The 23,052-nt window shown below is 34.2% G+C and overlaps 3 protein-coding genes across 3 annotated transcripts in view; all 3 read left to right on the top strand.

The window, feature by feature from the left end:
- The first annotated feature begins 4,177 nt into the window (after positions 1 to 4,177).
- Positions 4,178 to 5,316, top strand: LOC129942729 (uncharacterized). Its single transcript, XM_056051775.1, has 2 exons — positions 4,178 to 4,911; positions 4,973 to 5,316. Exons 1-2 carry the CDS (start codon positions 4,281 to 4,283, stop codon positions 5,269 to 5,271), a joined length of 930 nt encoding a protein of 309 aa, XP_055907750.1. The 5' UTR covers positions 4,178 to 4,280; the 3' UTR covers positions 5,272 to 5,316.
- A 5,168-nt stretch (positions 5,317 to 10,484) lies between these two features.
- On the top strand, positions 10,485 to 11,704 carry LOC129942685 (wnt inhibitor of Dorsal protein). The gene is made up of 2 exons (XM_056051725.1): positions 10,485 to 10,655; positions 10,737 to 11,704. Exons 1-2 carry the CDS (start codon positions 10,536 to 10,538, stop codon positions 11,598 to 11,600), a joined length of 984 nt encoding a protein of 327 aa, XP_055907700.1. The 5' UTR covers positions 10,485 to 10,535; the 3' UTR covers positions 11,601 to 11,704.
- Positions 11,705 to 16,401: 4,697 nt separating this feature from the next.
- Positions 16,402 to 23,052, top strand: part of LOC129938333 (uncharacterized) — an 89,459-nt gene continuing 82,808 nt past the window's right edge. The window contains exon 1 of the mRNA XM_056045816.1: positions 16,402 to 16,783. Within this exon, the coding sequence (XP_055901791.1) occupies positions 16,559 to 16,783 (225 nt within the window). The 5' untranslated portion in view covers positions 16,402 to 16,558. The remainder of the gene's footprint in view (positions 16,784 to 23,052) is intronic.

The raw sequence follows: 23,052 nt of genomic DNA, 5'->3' as shown, positions 1-23,052 counted from the left end.
AGCTGTTAAAAATTATGTAAATTTGTAAAATTACGAAAATTGATGTATGTATGCGGAAAATTTTATTTTGTGTTCAGTTTTTTGTATTTTAGTGTAAGACCCAATCCTTACATTCATGAAATTTATTAAATTTTTCAAAATCATTTTGGAGACGCTCAAGTTATGTAATTGGTTTAAGAAAACATAATTTATAACGGATTTAAATAATTACAATTTAGCGAAATTTCATTTTGGAAAGTCTATCAAGAACGTTAAAGAATGCCCTTCTAAAGGTTGACATTAGCCGCGTTTTATTATCACTGTGATCTGATCCGGATCAGATCATGATAATAAAACAGCATTGGATCATCATATTTTTTATTATTTAAAGTTTGGTAGCAGTGTCAAATTCGTTCTTTCAAAAGTGACATTTCGAAGCAAAAAAAATATAAACAAATACCCAAAATGGAAGCTGCTGTGGTTGATCGAAGTATTCATTTTAATTTTTATTTCTTTTCTCTTTTAAGAACTTATATAATTTGCAGTTTTTATTCGAAAGTGATGAAAGTAAAGAATCAAACAATTCAATTTTATCCTTATTGAATCTTATCGATGATGATTCAAGTTCCAGTTGTAGCTCCACAACTTCTGAAAATGTGCAAATCACAAAAATCAAAAAATGTTGAAAATACTTTTACATGGGATATTTTTGAAATCATTCTTTAAATTAAAAATGGTTGTAAGAAACACTTAGGTGACATAAATTAGAACTCAGAACCGTCTAAACCATCTCAATGAAGAGAGTAGTTTTGAAATGACAGTGGTTTGTATGTAACACTTCCAAGAATTTCGAGAGAAAATCATACAACATTTTTAAAAGTGTTACATACAACCCACCGTCATTTCAAAACTACTCTCTTGTTTGGGATGGTTCAAACGGTTCGGAGTTTTAATTTATGTCTGCTAACTGATTCCGTAAACTCTATTAAATTCAAAAAATTATTTCAAAAAATTTCCATCAAAAAATTGTTTTAACTTTTTTTTTGAGAATCAAAAAATGTTGAAAATACTTTTACATGGAAATTTTTTGAAATCATTCTTTAAATTGAAAATGGTTGTAAGAAACACTTAGGTGACATAAATTAGAACTCAGAAACGTTTGAACCATCTCAATTAAGAGAGTAGTTTTGAAATGACGGTGAGTTGTATGTAACACTTTTAAGAATTTTGTATGATTTTCTCTCGAAATTCTTGGAAGTGTTACATACAAACCACTGTCATTTCAAAACTACTCTCTTCATTGAGATGGTTTAGACGGTTCTGAGTTCTAATTTATGTCACCTAAGTGTTTCTTACAACCATTTTCAATTAAAAGAATGATTTCAAAAAATTCCCATGTAAAAGTATTTTCAACATTTTTTTCTGCTGCAGCTTTCTCGATTTTATTTATGTTTTTTGACATTTAAAGCAGGGTTGCCCATAGAACATTTTGCTCAATGATTTTTTTTTGTTCCTTTTTTTTGGGCAATATATTACCCATAAATTATGTCAAATATACATTTTTTTGGATTTAATTATTTGAATTTCACCAATTAATTAGTTTTGTTAAAATATCTAATTATTTCATGGATTATATACCAAATAAATAAATATAAAGCTTCTCGCTTTTTATTTAAAAAAATATTTTATTTCAGTCAAATTAAAATGTTTATATGGAAATACAGGTTTTATTTAATTTGTTTGCAATCATACCAACATTCACATGTGAAATCACAGTGATAGAGCGCTCCTTGTTGTGAAAAAAAGAATTAAATTTTGGATCTCAAATTGAGATCCAAACACAAAGCAGGATCTTGTGTTGTTGTTGTAATGCATGTAAATCCAAGATCCGGATCAGATCATGGTGATAATAAAACGGGGCTATTGTAGAACTGGACAGGGAAAGTGAATGACACTTTATCTTTCATGTCTTTGAAACTACGGCTATGAATATTTAGAGGGATATTTAGGCAATGTCCTGTAAATACATATTGCAGTGACCGTGGCTGGATAGAAGATCGATAGAACGGTCCATTATTAGTAATTTTTTAATTCAAATGAAATTTTCTTTTACAAGTAATGAAATTATAAACTTGCCAACCAGGCTGACGGTTTAGCCATAGTTCTTAAATTCATAATTTGTATTCTATTTTGTATATTGAAATGTAAATAAATGAATAACTTTTACTTTTTACTTTAATAAATACACAGAAGTATGCTTTAAAATTGTGTAAATCTCTCCAATATCTCGTTAGAGTAAAATAACTTTTGATTCAATAAATTATCATTCGATATTGATTGCGTACATTTTCGAAGTCCTAAGACATCATTATACTTTGGAGGAATGTTAAAATTAAATTTTGAATTCAAAAGGCTATGATCTTATTCATAGCTGTTCTACGCTTATTTCTGTAGTTCTGAGACTTCAAGTAAAGATTAGTGCAATTATTCTAGCCGCGCAGTGCTCCAAATTGCTATATGTATTGTTTCCAAATAGCAACGAGTTAATTTTGACAGCTTGTAGCGGCCATATTGTTTCTTTCAGTTTCTTGCAAAATATCTTCTTTTAATCAGTCACTAAAGACAAAACATTATTATTATATACCGTCGAGTAGGTGCATATGGTACAATTTTTGGACGTTGATCCTAATTTCGATTGAAAAACATACTTTAACGTTGAGGCCTATTTTTGCATCAATGCCGGATTTGGAATCCATGGAAGATTCACAATCGAAATATTTTTTTGTACGGATTTTATGCTGGAGGGGTCATTGCACCGTACTTCTTTGGAAATGATGCTATCTGGTGCAATCACCATAAACGCCGATCATTGATCGCCGATCAATATATGTCGATGATCAGCAACTTTTTGAGGGTCTGAATTGGATGATATGAATGAAAAACCATAGTGATATAGTTTAAACATGATGGCGCTTCGTACCACACAGCTCTAGACAAAATATTATATGCCAATGGTTTCATGGCATGGATATCTCGCTGTAAACTCTGGATTCAGATTAGCCAATATCAAGTTCTTTAGCTGGAGAAACCAAAAATTGGACTTGTTTTCTCACATTTTGGCTCAATCAGTGAAATATCTGAATTTGTATATTCTTGAAACCTGAACAATACGAATGTTAAACAAGTTTAACAAAAACGAAACGCAATTTTTGTTTGCACACTTCGTTATATACGCACTCATTAGGTTAATTGAATAGCCAAAGCGCCTGATGGTTCTTTAAAATAATTCAATCTCATCAACACCCTGGACTCAATATCAATATTGGCCATGTTCTAGATCCACGTATTCTATAGATATACAATATGTTGTAGTCAATCAACAAATCTGAATTGATCCATTAACACTATCCCCTTTTTAAAACTTCATTTTTCTTTTTGCTCCAGAGAGAACCCGACTTCAATTGAAATGAAACAAACAAAATCCAATTATAGATTGATCTACATATCCCATTAAATTTAAGTGGAACAAGAAAACAAACGTTTGCGCTCGATTGGATCTGAAATCAGTTTTCCCATCCCCGATATCCAGAGCAAGCTCATCACATCACATGACATTGCATTGCTTCGTGCGCACTAGTCCAGATTCTTTTGTTGTTGTTCAAGTACCTAGTCTTGTTTTTAAAGATAATGATGATTCCTTTAATTGGCTCAAAAATAATCACGTTCCATGGTCCATTCACTACTTTAGTCAGGTGGAAGAAAAGGCACTTCTTCTTCTTCTAGCCCGTCTTATCCTCTTTAAAATGTGGTGGCTCTGATGGCTGGTGGGATCAAGTTCTATAAGAGAAGGTTGCAAACATGTGGGACAAGTTTTCGCTCTTTGACAAATAAATAATATTCCAGACCCGCAGAGATCCGCAAATGTGGGATACGATTTCGCTATAAGACCATAATGGTTACATTGGATTTAGCATCAGATGCATCAGATTAGAGACGCGTGATGGAAAATGAGATGGTATAAAGAAAAGCAAAGATTTCCTTTCCTTCTTTGGCTGGAATTTCTGGATTCTGTGCATCGAAGTCGAAGCTGTTTTTGTTCCAGCTGGATGGAAGTCTACTTTAGTTAATAAAATACCAAGTAGCTGAGGATTTTCAGCATTTTGCAGACATCCATTGGAGTATCAAGTCACGTATCACGTTAAGCTCAAGTATTGAATGAAACTCCACCACCGGTGCAGCAGTGCAGTGTTAAGTTTAAATCATATTTATTACGACGCGACGACAAAGTGAAATGACTTAGAATGAAGTTAGTTCTATTAAGTGTGTTCGTAGCTTTAAGTTCAGTGTTATCAATAGAATTAGAAAAAGAGTCTGAGGAGCTTCTCATTGACCAAAGTAGTACAAATGACGACGAAGTAAATTTAAGTGTTGCCGAGAGCCAAGGCGCTTCGGTGGATCAAGTTGAAGGTGGTAGGAGTATCGATGAGAGGATTTATGAACATCATGAGAACCAGCACGAGGTTTTCGAGAAGAAGGCCAAGCCCTTGAGGAACATTTTCCTGGGTATATATAAGAACTACAAGAGTACGTATCTGGGAAACAGAACTTCATCGGAGTATCGGGAACTGCTAAAGGATCGACATTCAGTGGCAACAGCGACTCCAACCACCACCGAGGAGACTCCCACAACCGAAAGTAGTCAGAAACTCCGGAAGAAGAAAAAGAAAAGGCGAAGGAATAAGAAGAAGCGATCTGGCGCCACTATAGATGAAGATCCTTTGATCTACAACCATCACGATGAGGAATATCGATATAACTTCGGAACTGGTGTAAACATGAGCCTAGACATGAAGAACGATTTAGTGAGTTTGAATTTGAACGAAGATTGTTTGAAGGACATTATAGTTTCCTGGAATGACCCAAATTTCGAAGGTGAGTATTAATATCAAGGCTTTCAAAAAGTATGATTATTTATATGTTGTTTTGTTTTCAGGTCGTGGAAAAAAGAATGGAATGATTTCGAAAATTCTTCCACTCTTTATTATTCCATTTCTCATACAATCGGCAATGATTCCGTTTTTGGTGACGAAATTAAAGCTACTGCTTATCAAATCGATATTGGTTGGCAAACTGGCAATTTTCTTGCTGGTAATTTCAGCTTTGAAAAACAACAGCAAAAGTACACCGACATATGAAGTAGCTCCGTCTTATTGGGCTGGAGAGCCGAGCAGGCGTTCGGAAGCTTATAATGGATATCGTGTTGAAGGAAGACCGTCTGCTATAATAAATTAATAAACTTGCGGATAACTTAAGTGCAATAAATGTGAATTACAACAAAGTGGCAATAAATTTGAATACTTATCTTGTTTCTTTCAATTATTTCACTCAAATATTTGGTTATAGCAGAAAGTAGCTAAGCCTGTACTATTGTCAAGCATAACACTCTTATCTTTTACTTGATCCCAAAGAAAAGGTCTAAAGGCCTTAAATTTCAGGATCTTGGTTTTCAAATTTGTAAGATTTATCAATTTGAATGTGTTGTTCAAGCGTTAATTGTTCTTTATTAAGTGATGGTAAAAGTTTTAACTGTCAAATGTCAAAAGGTGACGTTTTTAAATGAAATCAAACAATATCATTCATTTTCCTGTTTTGAAAGTTAGTAAATATAAATTCTAATACGACACATTTTTCATGAAATTTTGAATTTTTTATAAAGTTTGGACATAGTCATTAGTGTTAAAACAATATCATTTAAATGGTAACCAGGAAAGATTCGCAGCATGCACTTTTTTGGTGTAAATTTTTAACATTTTAGGCACTTTCTGCTACATTTCGGTCATAACCTGAGTAATTTTGGTTTTTAAGGCGCTTAGAGTTCGGAGATTTTTTTTGCGTAGGGATGGTCTTTTGCATAGTCCCACAACAGTTGTCGTCGTTCAACTGGGAAATTACCCGACCAGAAAACTTCTCGTACAATGAAGCTATTGTTGGCAAAAATTATTAAAAACATCACAACTTTAAATAGCTGCGAACGCCAGGAAATCGATAAATTTGGATCATCAACAATATTTTTGATTGAAAGTGTATTGTGCAATAGAACACAGGTCTTACGCCATCAGTAACGTTTTCAATTTCTTAAATTTTGTTCATATTTTTACTATTTGTCGATTATGACTTTGTTTAAAAACCATGTTGTTTTAAGTTTTAATAATTTCAAAACGTTGTTTGATCACTAAGCTCGACTTTCTTAAGACACTTATAACACTTTAAATGACAGCTTAACTTGACAGTTGCTAAATGCCATTGTTATCATTTTGAAATCACGAAATGAAAGATCCTATATTGAAGAACGCTAAAAAACAGTGAACATACAGTGGTTTTAGGTTTATAATATAATTCAAGTTTGAATCACCTTTAGGTTAGGTTATAGAGGCTGTCCAAGATGGAAACGGACACACTTAGGCCAGTTTAATGGCCCATTGTGATACCACATGAATCTTAAAGCTTTCTCCTAAGCTCAATGAAACCAGTTTGAGTCCCTAACCAAACGTGAGAGGCTGATTATGCTGATTTGATTTAGATCGCTTAGATCATCAAAGAAGAATTCTCCTTGGTAATTCTTGCGTTTTTGAGCTAGAGTAGGGCATGGATATAGAAGGTGAAGAACCGTTTCTTCCTCTTCCTCGTCCATACAGCTACAATGATGGGTAAGGCGGAATGAGAGACTTAATTTCAGTCGTTCAGAGTACACACCTCCACCAACCCCTTCTTTTGTTTTTGACCCATCTGTGTAAAAATGGATTGACTCATCCTCCAAGAATGTCCTATCCTCCCAAAAAGATCTGGGAGGTATAGAAATCTGGAAGTTTCTGTCGAATTGCAATTGGGGAATGGTGTGGTCTGTGTGCTTTGAAATTGATTCTAAGTACCTTAGAATTACGGAGTGGCCAATGTTGTTGTTAGTCCACTGCGACAAAGCATTGAGGCGAATAGCAGAGCTTGCAGCTATGTGTTTGCTTAATATGTCAAGAGGTGAAAGGTAGAGCAAGGTAGCAGACGGGCGTCGTGCGAAGCGATCCGCTTTTACATAGGCAAGCTGAACAATGGACTTTATTTAGCTTATCAGTGTTTATACCTTTCTCTAAAGCAGTCCACCATACTGCCACACCGTATGTTAAAATCGGTCTGATTACCGATGTGAATAGCCAATGCGTGATTCTGGGTTGTAAACCCCATTTATTACCAATAGCTTTTTTGCAAGAAAAGAGAGCTACAGTACAGTACATTTTTTGACTCTTTCCTGTACGTTGCGTTTCCAATTTAGTTTTTTGTCTAAGACAAGACCCAGGTATTTAGCCTCGTCTGAGAATTTTAATTGGAAAGCAACCATAGTGAACTCTTTATGATGGAGGGAATATTTGACGGTGCGTACTAAAGTGTGTAAGGCTGTTTCCACCGATTTAGCTTTACGGTAGTCATGTTGAGACATTGAGTATAAAAACAACTTTAACTTCTCTCCATGCTGAGGGAACATGGACCAGGTAAAGACAGCTGGTAAAAATTGCCTCAAGGATTAGTGCAATTATGTCAGAAGTCTTTTGTAACTCGGATGGTATTATTCCATCTGGTCCTGCAGATTTAAATGGTTTAAAGCTGTTGAGAGCCCATTGTAGCTTTTCCATTGTGATCAGACCTTGTGGATATGTTGTATTTGAACTTGTACGTATATAATTGTTGCAAGTTTTGGTAAGAGTGAGTGTCCAATAGTAAGTTCAGCGATTCATTACTTGAATTTGTCCAGGAGTCGTCTGCATTTTTCAAGCAGCTTGGCACATCTGGACTAGTTGAAAGAATTTTCCGTAACCTAGAGGCTTCAGAAGTTTCTTCTATCGTGCCACAGAAGGATCGCCAAGAAGATCGCTTAGATTTGCTTAGAGCCTTCTTGTAGATTCTTAGAGATTCTTTGTAAGAGTCCCAGCGAGAGGATAGTCTTGCGGCTTTCGCCCGGTTGAAAAGTTTCGTGCATTCTTTTCGGAGCGAGTCAAGCTCTGTGGCCCACCATTGCGGTTTTCTCTTATGTGTAAAAGTGGACAAGCAATTTCTAGCGATCTGTTCATAGCTGAGGTAAGGTCATCGAATTTGTTGTCAAGTTCATTAGAGTTAGAGGAAGGACTAGATAGTCCAGGTTCTAATAAGCTCTGTAATGAGTTCCTGTATTAAGCCCAGTCAGTTTTCCGATAGTTTCGAAAAGTCAATGGACTCGGGTTATCATCCACATTTATATTGAACTGGATATATTTATGATCAGAGAACGAGTGTTCTTTGGATACTTTCCAGTCCAAGATCATATGGTGTATAGTATCTGAGACAAGAGTTATGTCTAAGACTTCTTGTCGAGTGAATTACCTTTAACTATCAAAAGATACGCAAATTGCTGATAATCACAGAAATTACTGCAACAAATTTCCTGATGTAACTTTTTCCCAAAATATTAATAAAATAAAACAATTTCAGTCGAAATTTACGGAGAAAAATAGTTTTCAGTATTTATAAAATTAATTTTTATTTAAAAATCTATCAAAATGTTGTTGTTTGAATAAAAATGTCTTAACCTTAAAGTAGATTTAAGTATTCTCAAACTAAAGGGTTTTGAAGGGTCATAAAACTTTGAACGTTGCAAATTTACGGTGAAACTATGCGGTTACTGAAAATGTTCTTCAATATATCAATTGCGGCACGAACTGTGTGACATACCAAATTTGGTAGCATTTCTTACAAGTTTTCATTTCTTCTATTGTTACGAGATATCGAGAACCGAACATTGATTTTTACCAAATTTTCGTACTATTTTGTTTAGGTTTTATTTTGAATGTTGAAAACAATATTTTCTGTAAGATAAAATTAGTTTGAAGAAAAGAAGTCGAAAATACATTTTTACCAAGTTTTAGTATTGTTTTTTAAAACAAAACATTATTCAAAATTGGTAAATATTGAATTTCGACTCAAATATCTTTTCAAAAAATTGAGATTATGGCTTCTAACTAATTTGTACTTATAAAAAATATTGTTTTCAGCATTCAGTTAAATTTTGAGCAAAATCGAATTGACAGCATTTTTTACAAAAAGTAAAAACGGTACTTAAACTTGTTAAAAATTTATTTCGACTCAAACAGCTTTTCAAAATTTAAAAATATTGGGTTAAAACTTATTTTATTTCATTCAAAATATGGCTTTCGAAATTCAGTTTTTTTTTTTATAAAACTGCCTGTTTTTTTCATAAAAAAATAATATCTACAAATAGTAGTACGCAAATTTGGTAAAAATTGAAGTTCGGTTCTCGATATCTCTCAAATTATTTTCATTCATTCAATTTGTATTTGATTATATAAGACATACAAATTGTAAGAAATGCTATTAAATTGGTAAACATTTTTTTTCGACTAAAAATCTATTTAACAAAACTAGAATTTGAAATGAAACTACTTCATTATATGAAAAATATTTTTGGTAATTTTGAATTTTTTAAGAATAATTCAAGTGACAACTTTTTTAACAGAACACGAACACCTACAAAATTTAAACAAGACAAATCGGCAGACATGATTGGAGGTTATCAGTGTGGGTCGCATCCCAGCCTCTCACGTTTTATGTTTTTCAAGATATCGAGGACAGTCAAACAGACGCACGGAATCTAGGGCTCCTCTTTTTTCAACTTCTCTACCATCAGAATGTCATGTTTGATTAAAATCTCGAGATTGATATTTTTTACGAATGCAATTCTTTGCTCATAGTTCCTATATATTGCAAGTAAAAATTACAAACATTTCTAATACTTGGGAAACCCCACATTTTTTAACAATTAAATTTTATTACCTTCTTTCTGAAGTACATAAGTAGAATAAAATCAGTATTTATATATTTCCTTATAAATCATTGAAAATAAATTATTACCTCACAAACTTTATTTCTGAGAATTTTCAACTCACTCTGTTCTAGAAAAAAATCACATCACACCTTGAATTCAAATAACTTTATGAAAGGAAATTGGCACAAATACGAAAGTGAATGAATGATTTTTTGGTGAAAATGTCTGTTCTACAGGAAAAACCCAACTTAATGTTCTACCTGAAATTATCCATTCATAAACTTTGGTATCAGCGTCTATGAATGAAAAAAGGGTACCTGCCCGATTTACATTGTTTTGCATATCCAAAATCAACATCCTGGCATTTTTTAAACGCCTTTTTTACCTGCAGTCACAAAATGTCAACCTTTTTTTTTTTTATTGGACCATTTCAGTGACTTGTTAATGTTTATAAATATTTAACAAATGTTTTATTGACAGGAAGGATTATTGTTGATATGAGGTCATTAATGTTGTTGCATATTTCATTCTTAAAGATTTTTCTAACTCATTAATGAAAAAAATATCATACCTAACACAAATTATCCTGGTATAAATATCTGACGGTCTTGAGAAAAGGTTACACACTCAATTGATAAATTGAAGAAGAAGGAACATTTTCAAACTAGTAACGCACTCGATAACCATCAATATGAAGAAAAATCTCGTCAATATTTTAGCAATTCTTATTGTTTTTGTTATTAACTCAGTTCAGGGTCTTCTTGATGCTGGAGATATTATCGCTACAAAAATCGGATTGATTCACAATATTGTAAGTATTCTCAAAAATCAAACATTTTTAATACTTTTGCAGTTCTAACTTAAACTCTTCTATTTTAATTTTTGTCTGCAGCAGTTCAAATCAACATTTCCACTAAAAGACACTCTGGGACCTAGTCTGGAATTAGCACTAGCAAGCTGTCAGGAGGGCTTCAAGTGGGATCGGTGGAACTGCCCTAGTACGGATTTCCTCTCGAAGCGTAATTCGAAGCATTTGGATCGAGAAAGTTCCTACGTTGTTACCATCACGACAGCTGCCCTAATTTACACAATCACCAAAAACTGTTCAGCTAGTGGTATTCCCGGATGCGGATGTGCCGAAGACAAAACCAATCAATTTGCCAAGTGTTCGGATGACACGGATTACGCTGAGCAGGTGGTCGGAACGATTCTGAATAACTCTCAAGATGACAGTCTAGACGTTCAGGCGTATGCAGTACTGCACAACAATCGAGCAGCAAAAATTGCAGTTCGTCAATCATTACGCCGATACTGCCGCTGTGACAACGAGCCCTTGCCATGTAATGAAAGTAAGAAATGTTGGCATTCACTTCGACCTTTCAGTGAGATTGCTGGGAGAGTGAGAAAGATGTACGAAAATGCTTTGGTTGTAAATGCTGATAACTCAGGAGTTGTGAACTGGAAACACATTCCTGAGGACGTTCTGGTTTTTGTGGAGGATTCACCAAACTATTGTAAGAGTAATGCAATTGCAGGATGGACTGGAATGCGCGGTCGGCAGTGTTCTAGAGAAAGAGGAAGCAATGTGAGCCAGCAGGAGAGACAATCTTGTCGGAATCTTTGTCGATCGTGTGGTCTAAGAACTCGTGGTCAAGCAGTGGTAGTGAAGAAACGTTGCAATTGCAGATTCTCCTGGTGTTGCGAGGTGAAGTGTGAGATTTGTGTAAGCGTTGAAAAACAACATTATTGTGATTAGTCGAATTATTATTATATTAAAGTCATATGTTTATTATTTATTATAAGTAGGTTTTTGTAGTTAATAAATATTATTTATTTTCAAGAAGTTAAACTTTGCATGAATAGATCGAAAAAATCGACTGTTTTGGACTGATCTTATATGTTGAATTGCGATGGCAGAGTAAGTCAAAAAGAGGATAACCCTATCCTTTCGTGCCAATCTTTGGGCCAATTTCTTTTGAGTGCATCATTAAATGAAACCAGTTTTAATGCTGAGGGGCCAAATTTACGCTGAATATCAGTTTTATGAAAGTTTTCTTTTGAAAGTGCGATACATTTTTGATATGTCTGATTTTTTAATCAAGAGAACATATCCAAGGTTGATATAAGGAATTTATCATTTTTCAGCATACGTTCAACCACTTGACTCATTAAAAGCAAAATAGTAAAATTTGGAAAAAGTGAAAGAGATGGACATCTTCACAAGATATGGTCGATCATAGGGTTGTTGGAGAGATTTTTTGACTGTATCGTTGAGATGAAAATTATGAGTAGAATTTTGGAGCTTTTTTTTGATGAAAATTGTTTTAGAACCGTGACGTTCAGTTTGTATAGGTTAAAAATTTAGCATATTGTCTCAAAACTTATTAAGTAAATCATGGTTGAATGAACTGTTGATATGAACATATATTGATATGAACATATCGACTGGAAGACTTAGGTTTGCTTTGTAGACTTCTTGTAGGGGCCATCTTAGGCCGAGCATAATAATTGGGAGCTTGGCAAGATGAAGCATGTTTGAAACTATTTGCGGCAATCTTTCTTCAGTTCTTGCCAAACAAATCTTTTTTTGGGATGTAACAGGTTTTGGATTGTATGATGATTCGTATAGCAAAATCATTATAGTCGATTGTAGATTTCTCAGGCTTTCGTAGAAAACTGAAAGTAAGAGGTTTGTGGTAAGTATATAAAACAATCTGCCTTTCTTCCAATTCTTAATTGGCATCGCGATGATAGTCACCATACTTGGTTTGAATTGGTAAAAACTTCCTTGAAAAAAAAATCCAAGAGGTTGACAATGATTGCTGTATAACAGCACCTGAAGCTGTCAGGTGCATATGTCATAATTGACAATGGAGCGTTATCATCTGGATGTGCATTGTTGATTTAACAAGAGATTCCTTGCAGGTTTAAAAAGCTTTATCAAGTTCGTGTCCAGTTGAAAATATAAAGTCTTATCATTCTTTTTGTTGCTGCTTGGATATGCATCAAGGGAGCTTCAATGAGTGCCTCATGACACCCCCACATAAGAGAACGATGACAACACCAAAGATATGTTAGCTACGATATTAAAATTGTCTTGGGCGATTTTAATGCCAAGCAAGAAAGGGGAGACATCTTTGGTGGAATAATCGGGAAGAACAGCTTGCACGACAACACTTCCGACAGCGGATTCAGGCTCATAGATTTTGCTGCAGGGTAAAACGTCATTGTAGCTCTTTTCCACACCTCAAAATCCAGAAAGGAACTTGGAGTTCTACAGATCAATCTACCGTCAACCAGATTGACCATATTGCGATAAACGCCAGACACGCTTCCAGCATCATAGATGTCCGAACTTTCCGAGGAGCTAACATCGACTCGGACCACTATCTCGTTGTAGCCAAGGTAACACTTCGGGTTTCCAGACCTAAGGCAAAACAAGGAGGTGCTTTGAAAAGATACAACGTCGAAATTCTACAATCGCAATAGATCGCCAAATCCTTATCTGACCCAGTTACAAGTAACCTCTCTCGACTCTCTGCCGGCAAGACAATGTATCAAGAACCAGTTGTAACATTGCCAAGATGCAATCAGATAAGCCGCCTCTGATGTGCTGGGTTGTAAGCAGCAACAAGGAACCCCTGGTTTGATAAGGAATGTCGGCAGGTAAATGCAGCCAAACAACAGCCACGCAAAGCGGTGCTGCATAAAAGGACGAGAGCTGCTCAAGAGATCTATGAGCAGAAAAGGCGAACACCGACTTCTCAGAAGGAAAAAGAGAAGGCATGAGAAGCGTGCGGTCGAAGATGTTGAGAGATTTAGCATTCAATGCTGAGGATATGGAAGGACCACTTCTGCAGACTGTATAACGGCGACGACGAACTAAATACCCCTGTCAGGCAGCATGATCCGTTCAACAAAGACGACGAAAGCCAACAATCCCGTCCTCCCTACTTAGACGAAGTAAAGACTGCCATATATAAGCTGAAGTCTAACAAAAGCGCTGGAGAAGATTGCTTGAATGCCGAGCTCTTTAAAGCAGCTGGATTTAAGTTGGCTAGGAGCATGCACCAACCTTTCTATAAGATATGGTCGGAAGGAAGAATGCCCGATGAATGGAACCTTACTATTGTTTGCCTTATCCTGAAAAAAAGGAGACCCTCTAAACTGCAATAACTATAGAGGAATCAGTCTACTTAATATCGCCTATGAAATCTTCTCTGCCGTAATGTGTGAACGTCTAAAGCCCATCATCAACAACCTATAGGTCCTTATCAGTGTGGTCTTAGACCAGGAAAGTCCACAGTCGATCAAATATTCACATTACGGCAGATCCTGGAAAAAACCCAAAAACACTAAGTCGAAACCCACTATGTTTTCATCGATTTCAAGGCTGCATATGACAGAATCTACAGGGACGAGCTGTATAGAGCCATGTCTAGTTTTGGCATCCCTGCCAAACTCTTTGTGCAGGATGACCATGGAGAATTCACGTTGCTCCATAAAGGTTGGAAACAACTTAACAGAACCTTTCGAAGTCAAAAAAGGTTTTATACAAGGTGATGCGCTGTCATGTGATTTAACTTCGTGCTTGAAAGAATAGTGAAGAGCTCACACGTCAACACTAGAGGCACTATTTTTTTAAAAGTAACATTGGAATAATCGGTAGAACTCAGTGTGATGTCAATGGGGCTTTTGTGAGTATTGAGACAAAGGCGGCAAAAATGGGTTTAACGGTTAATGAGGCCAAAACAAACTACATGCTGTCGTTAAGAAAGGACATACAACACCGACGTCTTAGTCAAAACGTCACCATCGACAGACTTAACTTTGAGGTAGTTAAACTTCGTCTACCGCTGTAAACGCAGAAAACAACACCAGCGCTGAGATCAAACGCAGAATAACTCTTGCTAACCACTGTTTTTTTGGACTAAGAAAGCAATTGAGTGGTAAAGTCCTCTCTCGAGGGACCAAAGTGTTGTTATATAAGACCCTTATCATCCCCGTCCTGCTATACGGTGCAGATGCATGGACCAAGACAAAAGCGGATGAAAGCACCTTGGGTCGGTTCGAGAGAAAAGTTATAAGTGTGATCTACGGTCCCGTATGCATCGAAGGGAAGTGGAGGAGAAGATGGAACGACGAGCTGGGTCACGTAGACCGCATGGAAACCAATGCTCCGGCCCGGAAAGTCTTAGAATCCACACCTACAGGACAGCGCAGTAGAGGAAGACCGCGGATCAGGTGGCGCGTATAAGTGGAAAGTGACCTCACCCAACTTGGAGCGCGAAACTGGAGACATCTAGCTACTCGTAGATACCGCACCATAGATAAAGAAATTTGTTGTAGCGCCACCTTAAGTAAGTAAATATTTGCAGCACTTGGATGAAGTTGTTGCACCAAAATGTGTTTCAAAACTTGTTTTTCGATCAATTAGATTTTTATTCTTAATGTCAACTTAAAAATTTAAAAATGACAGGAAATCATATCAAATGATTGGCTCGGTTACTTACGTATTCCGCAATGACATCGATTCTTTTGAGTTAATTTTCGACCAATTTTTAAGTTCTCAAAAGTACCATAGTTAAGGAATCCATTTTTGTTAATGTGTGACTTTCAACTGACAAAAAAAAATGTTAGATCTCTTCTTTTGGAACGTTATTTATACTAAAAGTTTGTTTACATTCGATACACTAAGTATATAAATAATGATGTTATGATAAGTTATTGTGATTGAAAATTGTTCTTATAGCTAAGTGAAAAGTAATTATTTAAAAACAAAGAAATAATATGATCGCCAAAGTCCGACACGATTGACGCCATGGAAGAGAATGTTTGTTTTGATTTAGTTCTTTTTGCGGACGTACGGCTTTAAATACTACACTAACTGGTTTAAACATTTACCTCTAGGCCAACTTCCGCGTTTGCTTGCCCGAGATCATATTTTTCAAACACATTGTTAAACCCTTATCTTTGTACCAAATTCTTGGTCATGACATTAAATTATATACGCTTTATTTCTTCGTGAAAACCACTCGTCTAAACGCCCTTTTATTTTAATAAAGCTTTTGAGTAGCAGTACATCTTTTTTCAATACTACTAGATAAAAGCCACACCAAATATAAATCATAATCCCATATTACTATCTGTAATATAACTTTACTATTTAATAAATCATTTATTACACCTACCACTTTATATAGGAAATTATAAATTTTATCACAACGTAAATTGTTAGTACCTAATCTTTTTTTAGTTTGTTCACCATTCTGATTTTTAATGTTTCCACTGTTTTATTTTAAGCATTACATGGATTTTAGAATCAACTCACCATTTGTCAATAAAATCGAATTTCATTTTAATCTATCCCCAACTTATACACGTCTCGATTAACAATAAACGAGTAAAAGTATAAACATTTTAATCGCAAATTGTATTGGCATGATAAAAGATAAAGATTTTATTTTATACCGGTGGCGGCGGGCAGCCACAGGTAAGTATTTATAAGATTATCAAAAGATAATATAGGGACTTACTGTTGAATTTAAACTTTGCTAATCATTCAGTTGGTTCGTAAACCTTTCTTCTGGCGGTTGTTCTATTTTTTGTTTAGTTTACATCGATTAAAAAAATGATCGGGGACTATTTACTTTAAAATTTATTCATTTAACGGTTATGTAATAAAGTATATATTAAAATAAGAAACAAAAAACTATGATTTTAACATCGAATATTGTGACCATTGGTCTCGGTTTGGGTCTAACCGCGTTTACGGTGGCTACAATTGTTTTAGCAGTTCAAAAGGGAAATTTGATAAACGACTTAAATGATGCTCAGGAAAAACTTGATCTTTTGGAGGAGGAAATCAAACACACTTCAACAACACCAATTACAACGTCCACAACTACACCGAGTCCAACGACTCAACCACCTAAACCTGTAACTATTCCTTATAAATGTTTAACCAAATTTTAAAAATAGTGCTCCGACCTATTAGTAACCCACTTGAGATTTTTAAGCCTGACTGAGTTCAATATTTTTTCTGAAACACTTAACTAAGTTGATAGTTTTGTCTTATTAGAGGCGAAACAAGGCATGTGCCTTTTGATCGGGTTTTAAAAATAACCTTTTTTTGGTTAGTGTTTCCTGGCAATGAACTTTGTATAATTATTTAATTGTAAAAGTGCGATACTTATTACAAATCTAGTAGATTAAATAAGATAAGATAAATCGAAAGGGCATTCAGAAAATCAATTTTTTGAGATTGTAAAAGTAAACAGAATATTTTTAAAGACCGATGTGGACAGAACTGTTCACAAGTCTATCAGCCTAGTTAAACAAAGCAAATAAAGGGTATATCATTGGAAAAAAGGACAGTAAGCTTGAAACTTGTTTATACCTCCTTATTGGCGTTTTAAGCACTATGTATAAGAAGTCTCATAAAATATAATGTCTGCGTCGTAAGTTATGGAAAATTGCATGTTTCGAAAATCGCATCTTTGCAGGTTGATTGAATATAATAATGACATATACTTAAAAAGTTGTGAATAGAACTTTAGCATGAAGAATACTTCTAGTTCCGTCGAGAATCTTTCTTTTTGTAGAGCTAAAAATATAGTAGCATTATTGTTTTAAGTTTAAGAGGAAAAAAATCAGATCTCAGTTAATTTTAAAATCATTCCAAGTTATTTTTTAAAAAGGCGTATAGTTCCCAAAATATGGTATAATTGAAATCAAATTTAACACATTTTTAAAATTCATGAAATTTTAGTTTTAACTATTCTCGCAAGAGGCAGTACACGTGGAAAAAACTTTAGATGGCACAGGCAGGGATTACACACATGACAGTCCATCACGCCACGGATTGTTCATTAACATTATAGATTATCACCTACCCAAAGGAAGTTATTGTAATCTTTCCGATCTGTCGAATAGGAAATTTTGACATTTCTTGACGTTTTAAGGTCCCTAGAATCTAAATCAATGATTTTCATAGATATGCCTGCGTGTGAGTGGCTATCTATGTATGATCGTACGTCCAAGTTCTGGATACCAGTTTTCGTCATCCTTATCTCAAGAACCAGTAGAGATATCGACCTAAAATTAATTTTGTTGTGCAGATATACAGAAAGATGCAGAAAGGACTTTCAAAAAAATTGATTGGGTGCTTTTTTTTTACTATACCAATTTAAAAAAATCAACCTGCACTGATAACTTCTCAATCTGTGTCGATTTCTATTAAACTTAAACAAAATATCAATAATAATTTTTCAGTCGAAAACCATTTCAAACGCTTGTGTTATTTTTGTAGGTTTTTTTTTTTTTTTAAATTGTTATTAGATTTTTACTAAAAAAAAACTGAAAGTATGAAACAATGTTTTCAATATAATGAAATAAGTTCTTTTCAAAAATATTTTTGCTAACGAGATTTTTAGTCGAAAATCGAACATTTGTGTGGTATTTTGTGTATATTTTATAATTTTGCAAAAAAAAAAAAAGTTGGTGGATTTTTATAAAAATTTAGCTGAATTTGTAGCTGAATTTATATAAATTTTTTTCATATAACTAGATTGTACAATTTACAGAGAAATGGTATTTTCTACCTTACTACTGAAAAACTTATAACATTTATACAATAATAATATCACAGATACAAGAAGTTTTTAGAAGGAAAAGCTACATGAAAAACCTTCATTTAATTTAAAAATAAGTATATTTCCGTAAGAAGAGAGAAATGGGTTCGTGTGAATCACAAAAAAAAAGATGTTGTTTACATATCAGAAAAACAAAAAATAAAAACATAATTATGTTTATCACAGTTTTGTATATAAATAATTTAAAATAATAAATAAATAAATAAATAAATGACAAAAATAAATATTTAAGCAAATAAATAAATAACAATAATAAATAATTAAACAAATAAAAAAAATAAATAAATAAAGAAATAAACAACAAAAAAATAAATAATTAAACAAATAAATAAATAACAATAATAAATAATTAAAAAAATAACAAAAATAAATAAATAGATAAACACGAAAAAAAGTAGATAAATAAATAAATAAATAAATAAATAAATAAATAAATAAATAAATAAAAAACATATATAATAAACAAGTAAATAGAAAAATTACAACACCTTAATAAGATAAATTTAATATTAAGTTGTTGTCAGAACAACTGCACAATATTTTATATCGATCGTATAATTTTGAGATTCGAAATGCAACTTTTCCAATTTTTGCTTCTTGGTGCAGATCCTCCGTAGAATAATGCCAGGGATGATTGAGCATCATTTTTAAAATTTTATTTTTCATAATTTGCAGCCTTTTAATATGACTTTTAGCACATGTTCCCCATACAGGAGAACCATATAGCATTATACTTTGAAATATTACTTTGTATAATAACAATTTGTTTTCAACACTCAATTTGGATTTACGATTTATAAATGGATATAAAGTTTTTATCGCCATATTAAGTTTATTTAGTGTTTCTTGAATATGCAAACTAAATGTCAACGTTTTGTCCAGGTGCACCCCAAGATACTTAGCGCTCGATTTCCATTCAGTTTGAACCCCATTCAACTGAAGCCTATTGCTTGGAAGGAAACAGGCTTTCCTTTTTCTAGTGAAAAAGAGGGCCTGTGTCTTGGAAGCGTTTAATTTTGTTTTCCAATCATTGCAATATGATTGCACTGAGAACAAAGCAGATTGCAGATTTGTTTCGATTAAGGAACCAATTGCATCTGTTGCATAAATGAAGGTATCATCCGCGAAAATTGCAGTTTTACAGTTATGGGGTTTCGGAAAATCATGTGTGTATATAATATACAATAAGGGCCCAAGAACGGATCCTTGAGGTACACCTGCAACAATTTCATTTACATCGGAATACCAATTATTAACGGAGACTTTGAAAGTGCGTTTTGTAAGGAAGGATAAAATCATTTTTACAAGATAGATTGGAAAATTTAAAACAAGAATTTTGTGAATGAGTCCCTCGTGCCAAACGGAGTCAAATGCTTTTTCGACATCAAGAAAGACCATTCCCGTACTTTTTCCTATAGTAAGGTTGTGTTTAATATCTTTCGTTATTCTGTCAACCTGTTGCACAGTACTATGATGTCTCCTAAAACCAAACTGTTCCTGTGGCAGGATATCAAACTGTTCCACATGTTGTAATAGTTCGCTTTTTATTAATTTTTCCAAGCACTTACTTAAAGAGCTTAATAAACTAATTGGCCTGTAGCTAGAAGGCAGGCAAGCATTTTTGCCTGGCTTAAAGATTGGGATTACTTTTGCCGTTTTCCAAGTATTTGGAAAGTATCCTATTTTAAAACATGCATTGAAAAGCACAGTTAAAAATTGTATACCTTTTTTAGGAAGATTTTTTAGAAATACATTTTTTAACCCATCAAATCCTGGTGATTTGGTATTTTTAAGACTTCGTAATATATCTTTTAAATCATCAGTGGATATAATATCATCAGTAAAATCAATAGTACTAGTATTAAGCATTTGTATTGATTGCGAGACGTTGTTTTCAATTTAGCTGAATGTTGAAAACAATATTTTTTTCATAAAATAAAATTATATTAAACCCAAAACCTTGAATTTGTCTCAAGAATTCCAGCTCTGGCTGTCCAAAAACGCATTTCGACCAAAGTCTTTAAAACGTTGCAACACTTGTCTCAAATGATTCTCGTGCTCTGCTTCTGAAAACGATGCAACGCAAATATCGTCTATGTATGGAAACGTAAAGGATTCGAATCCACGAAGAACTTGATGAATGTTCCGCTGGAAAGTTTGCGCTGCATTGCAGAGTCCATAAAGAGGAACTCGATTAATCCGAATGGAGTTGTTATTGCAGTCTTCGGAATATCTGAAGGTTCTCCAGGTATTTGATGGAAAGGCTTTTGCAAATCAATCTTAGAGAACACTTTTCGGCCGTGCAATATGTTGGAAAAATCCTGGATGAAAGGTATAGGATATCGATCAGGTTTTGTATAAAACACGGTAATCGCCACAAATGCGCCATTCTCCGTTTGCTTTCTTTACCATATGTAAAGGGCTGGACCAATTACTTTTCGAAGATCGACAAATACCTTTTTCCATCAAATACCTGAATTTTGATTGCTCAGCTTTGTATTTTTTTGCATCGAGGCGACGTGGACGAGCAAACACTGGTGCACCTGTAGTTTCGATATGATGCGTGATTCCTGTGGTGTTACTCGGATTCTTATTCATATGAACAAGCTCTTGGAAATCTGCCAAAATATGGGCAAACGGTTGAGTAGTATCGAATGATTTTATAGTTACCACTGTGGCGTTCACTGGTGTTGTATTCGCTTTAACTTTAAGTTGAGTTCTGCTGTCAATTAAACGGTTACCTTTAAGATCGATGAGTAGTCCAAACTTACGAATGAAATCAGCTCCTATTATTGCTCGTGTGACGTCTGCGATTAAAAAAGTCCAGTTAAATGCTCGTCTTAAACCCAAATTGATGATTAAATTTTTCTCTCCATATGTTTTTATGGAGATAATCGATTTTTGTATGAAGGTGGTATAACGGAGACATCGGCTCCGCTGTCGATGAGAAAATTGTTTTTGCTTGTCGAGTCGTAAACAACTAATCTGTAAATTTGTTGTCCAATGCGTTGTTTAGTGGGAACATTGGGCAACGTATCGCTAATTAGTGTTTTGGATGACGTTTGAAACAGCATGGCTCACGACAGTTTCTGGCTTTTATACCAAATTTTGTATGAAACCAACAAATGGAGTCATTTTTATTTCGTTCACGAGAGTATGAGCGCGGTGTACTTGAACGATGTGCACTCCGACTGCTACGGCGATCAAAATTGTCTCTGCCTCTTGAAATTTTCATAAGCTCTTGCATCTGAAAGCTAAGTTGTTGTACTTGCTCTTGCAAAGAAAGTGACGTATTCGTTGCAGATGAAGAGGTTAATTCATTTTTAGCACGTTGTGTAGCAGTTAGTGCGATTGTACTTGAGAACTCACCAATTTCCATTACTTTGTCCGCAAGTTTAGACAATGCTGCAAGGTCTTCACTGGATGCCTGTACCTGAGGTGGGAGTCTCTGTAACCAAAGGGATTTTAGAAACTCTGCGTTAATTTGATTTCCACCAAGTTCTCGTAATTCGTTCAAGAGTTGGGATGGCCTCTTGTCTCCTAGATCAACTTCAGACAGAAGTTTTTTAATTTTGCGCTGCTCGGAGTCTTCAAACTTTTGATGATTTGCGTTTTAAGATTTTCATATTTATTATCTCTAGGGGGATTTAAAACAGCATCCGAAACCTGTGTTAGGACTTGAGATTCGATTGCTCCAATTATCGCATTGAATTTCGATGAATCTCCATTGAAATTGAGCCTCAATTTGTGCGAACCATATTTTGGTTTTTCATGCCAAAACTGTGGAATGCGTGTGGCAATATTAGATGCTATTTCAGCATTTGTGTCGGCGGAAGAAGAATTCGCTGAAATAGGTGGAGGAAGTGGTGGATTGAATGAGCCATCAGGTTGCTTCTGTTCCTGAGTTCCAGTCATCTTTATTTATTTAATTTTTAAGAAATAAATGATCAGGCTCACGTCGGGGTCACCATTTGTGGAGATTATTAGTAGAGTACCTTTAGACGACTTCGAAATAAAAGATATAAGTTAAAGTCCACTTTATTTAATACAAAATATTTCTTAATTTCGTGTATCTCACGAGGTCAGCCAAGAGAAGAAAGTTAAATTAAATCGTAACATCTTAAAATGTCTATTAGCCTTCCGGCATTTATTATTCTAGTACATTTCTTTTATATGCAGTTGTATAGTTAAAACAAAATTATTTTTAGTTTAAAAATTAGAAAGTAGGGTTCGCCACAGATAGTTAGATTTGCTGCTGTTTTTGGTTTAGTTTTAAGTAGTTAATAGTTTTAAGTTTTATTTAAGGACCTAATTTTAAGTAGTTTTTAAGTAAAATAAAAAAGATATTGATATTAGTTTTTTTTTAATTTTGTAATAAATACAAATATAAATAAAAGTTAATTGAGGTAAAATAGCTCTTAGGGCCGAAAGGCAATAGTATTAAGTGTTCTATGTTAACTTATTGTCCGTATGGGACCATTAAGTTTTTCATATGAAAGGAAATTGAGAGGCTGTTTTTTTTAGCATAGCAGTTTGAAAAAAATGTGCAAATTT

The sequence above is a fragment of the Eupeodes corollae genome, chromosome 1 (genome assembly GCF_945859685.1).
Source record: "Eupeodes corollae chromosome 1, idEupCoro1.1, whole genome shotgun sequence".
NCBI lineage: Eukaryota > Metazoa > Arthropoda > Insecta > Diptera > Syrphidae > Eupeodes > Eupeodes corollae.
This window is presented reverse-complemented; position numbering and strand designations above follow the sequence as displayed.